General features: G+C 68.5%; 1 protein-coding gene across 1 annotated transcript; it reads right to left on the bottom strand.

Moving 5' to 3' along the window:
- Positions 1 to 497: 497 nt before the first annotated feature.
- LOC114020174 lies at positions 498 to 1,620 on the bottom strand. Its single transcript, XM_037893733.2, has 2 exons — positions 1,536 to 1,620; positions 498 to 962 (listed from the first exon to the last, which is right to left on the bottom strand). Exons 1-2 carry the CDS (start codon positions 1,596 to 1,598, stop codon positions 498 to 500), a joined length of 528 nt encoding a protein of 175 aa, XP_037749661.2. The 5' UTR covers positions 1,599 to 1,620.
- Between the last annotated feature and the right edge of the window lie 844 nt (positions 1,621 to 2,464).

Raw genomic sequence — 2,464 nt, 5'->3', positions numbered from 1 at the left:
CCGGCTCCTGTGCCCACGGGGCCGCAGACTCGGCTCGTCACTCTGGGGAGAATAAATCCTGCTGCAACGCCACCCAGGCTGTAACCACTGGGGCTGAGGAGGGGCCTCGGGGAGAACCTGCCGTGGGGCTGAGAGCAGGGCACCCCGGGCACAGGCCAGCCAGCCCTGGCACCTCCCCAGCTCAGGGCTATCAGGGTTTATCCTGAGACGGGCCTGCCAGGAGCTGGGCACAGCCGGCTCTGCCAGCGTCCCCCGCGCACCGCTACGGAGCTAGGCCTCCATGGCGGGGACAGGAATGAGGACTGTGTGAGAGGTCTCATCTCGCTGGGGCCTTTCCAGGCTCTGGGGGGCCTGCTTCCCCTCACCCACGGCCACTGCCCCCCCTCCTCCACAGGGGGACCCCTCCATAGTGCTGGGGCTCAGAGCCCCCCTGCAGGGGAGCCCCTCCCATCAGTGCTGGGGCTCAGCCCTCTTCCCCCACAGGGGAGCCCCTCCCATCAGTGCTGGGGCTCAGAGCCCCCCGCAGGGGAGCCCCTCTCAGCAGTGCTGGGGCTCAGACCTCCATCTCCTGCAGGGGGAGCCTCTCCTGTCAGTGCTGGGGCCGAGACCCCCACTCCCTGCAGGGCGGACCCCCCCTTCCCCCGCAAGGGGAGCCCCTCACCATCAGCGATGTCCAGGAGCTCCTGCACCTCCTGCTGTATCCGCAGCTGCAGCGCCTCCTGCAGTAGCTGCCAGCGCAGGCGCCCGGGCGCAACTCCCATCCTCTGCAGCGTCCCCTCCGTCAGCCTCAGCAGCGCCCTCCCCGAGATGGCGTGGCTGCAGGCCGCATGCACCAGTGGGCCCTGCGCCCCCAACACCCCGCTGCTCAGCCAGGCGCACACCTCGGGCACCGTCCACTGGGCCACCGGCTTCCTGCCCCCGGCCAGCCCGTGGCCCAGGGGCGCTCGGGCCCCCTCTGAGTCCTGCAAAGCACCAGGGAGGGGGTTAGTGCCGTGGGCAGGGACGGGGCCTGCGGGCCGTGACCTCCACATGCCGGAGGGGGATTGGGCACCACACCCCACAGGCTGCGCTCCCCAAGGACACCCCCCAGCCCTGTCCCTTCAGCCCCAGGGTCAGGGAAAGGCTCCTCCATGGCCTGAGCCGGCCCCAGATCTCTCACCCCACCCCCAATCTGGCCCTCCTGTGACTCTTCCCTCCCCCACAGCCAACCCCAGTGTCCCCAGGCTACCCACCCGACCCAGCCCCTGCGCGCAGCCCCACAATCCTACCCCCCAGGGGCCCCCTCTGGAATCTCCCAACCCCTCCTCCCCAGAATCTCCCTGGCCCTCCAGCGGCTGGGCCCTGTTCCCATTCCCCCAAGGGCTGGAGGGGCCTCCCTTGTGCCAGCCTGTCCATGGGTCTCTGGCCAGGGACCCCTGCTCACCAGGCCTCTGCCCGAGATGCCCTGGGAGAAGTCAACTGCCCTGGCTCTGCCCTGCTGCCCTCCACATGGGGGGAGCCCATCAAGGGCCTCTAAACTCCCCCCCGCGACTCACGGTCTCAGTGAAGGAGGAACCCACGGGCTGCGCCTCTGTGCCATTGTGGGCCCAGCTCTCCATGTGGGGCAGCGGAGACGGGGCCACTTCTGACCAGACCTGAAACGTGCCAGCCAGTTAACTGGGGAGGCTCTGGGTCGCCAGCCAGACCCCCCACCCCGAGCCACTGGCAGGACCCCACCCCCAGCAGGACTCCTGGCCAAGAGCTGCCAGCAGGTCCCTCCCTCGGAGCTGCCAGCGACCCCCCCATCAGAGGAACCGGCTGGTCTGATATTCAGCCCACTTTTCAGGGCCACTTCCAGATTCAGCACCAGCCCTCAGGGAAATGACAGGCCGCGCCACCCTGGTGCTGATGCGCCCTGGCATAACAGCACTACAGCTCAGCAAGCTGGCACCACATCGCCAGAGCCTCCCGTTGGCACGAGCCCCCAGACAGGGCATGCCCTGGCACCGCATCACCCTGGCACAACCACGTGGGGACCAGATGTGGGGACGCTGGGGCATGACCGAGCAGCCCATCACCCTCTGTCCTGCCTGTCGCTGGGATGGGAGAGCGTGGCAGTGCCATGCCAGTAGGAGATGCCAGACTGGCGTCCCTGGGTAGCAGGGGGGCAAGATTTCCCCTCGCCCTGGCCTCCCTGCCCACCTGGATGTAAGAGCTGAGCCAGGGAGTGAGGGATCAAGGCCCTCCACATTTCCTTCATGTCAGGGAGCTGGGTTCCCCCCCCCCCCCCCCCCCGATGAGCCTGGCACAGGTGCCCAGACAGACAGAGAGCTGGCTGGCAGGCAGGGGCTGGGTAAGGACCTTGCTGGCACAGCCCTGTCCGGCTGGGGCACGGAGCAGGCCGGCCGATCCCACAGCAGGCTGGGCCGTGTATCGCCCTTGCTGGGCCAGCAATCAGCAATCAAAAAGCAGCCCTCACCCGCTG

The sequence above is a fragment of the Chelonia mydas genome, chromosome 3 (assembly GCF_015237465.2).
Source record: "Chelonia mydas isolate rCheMyd1 chromosome 3, rCheMyd1.pri.v2, whole genome shotgun sequence".
In the NCBI taxonomy this organism is placed as follows: domain Eukaryota; kingdom Metazoa; phylum Chordata; order Testudines; family Cheloniidae; genus Chelonia; species Chelonia mydas.
Note: the sequence above shows the minus strand (reverse complement) of the source record. Positions and strands in the feature narration are given on the sequence as shown.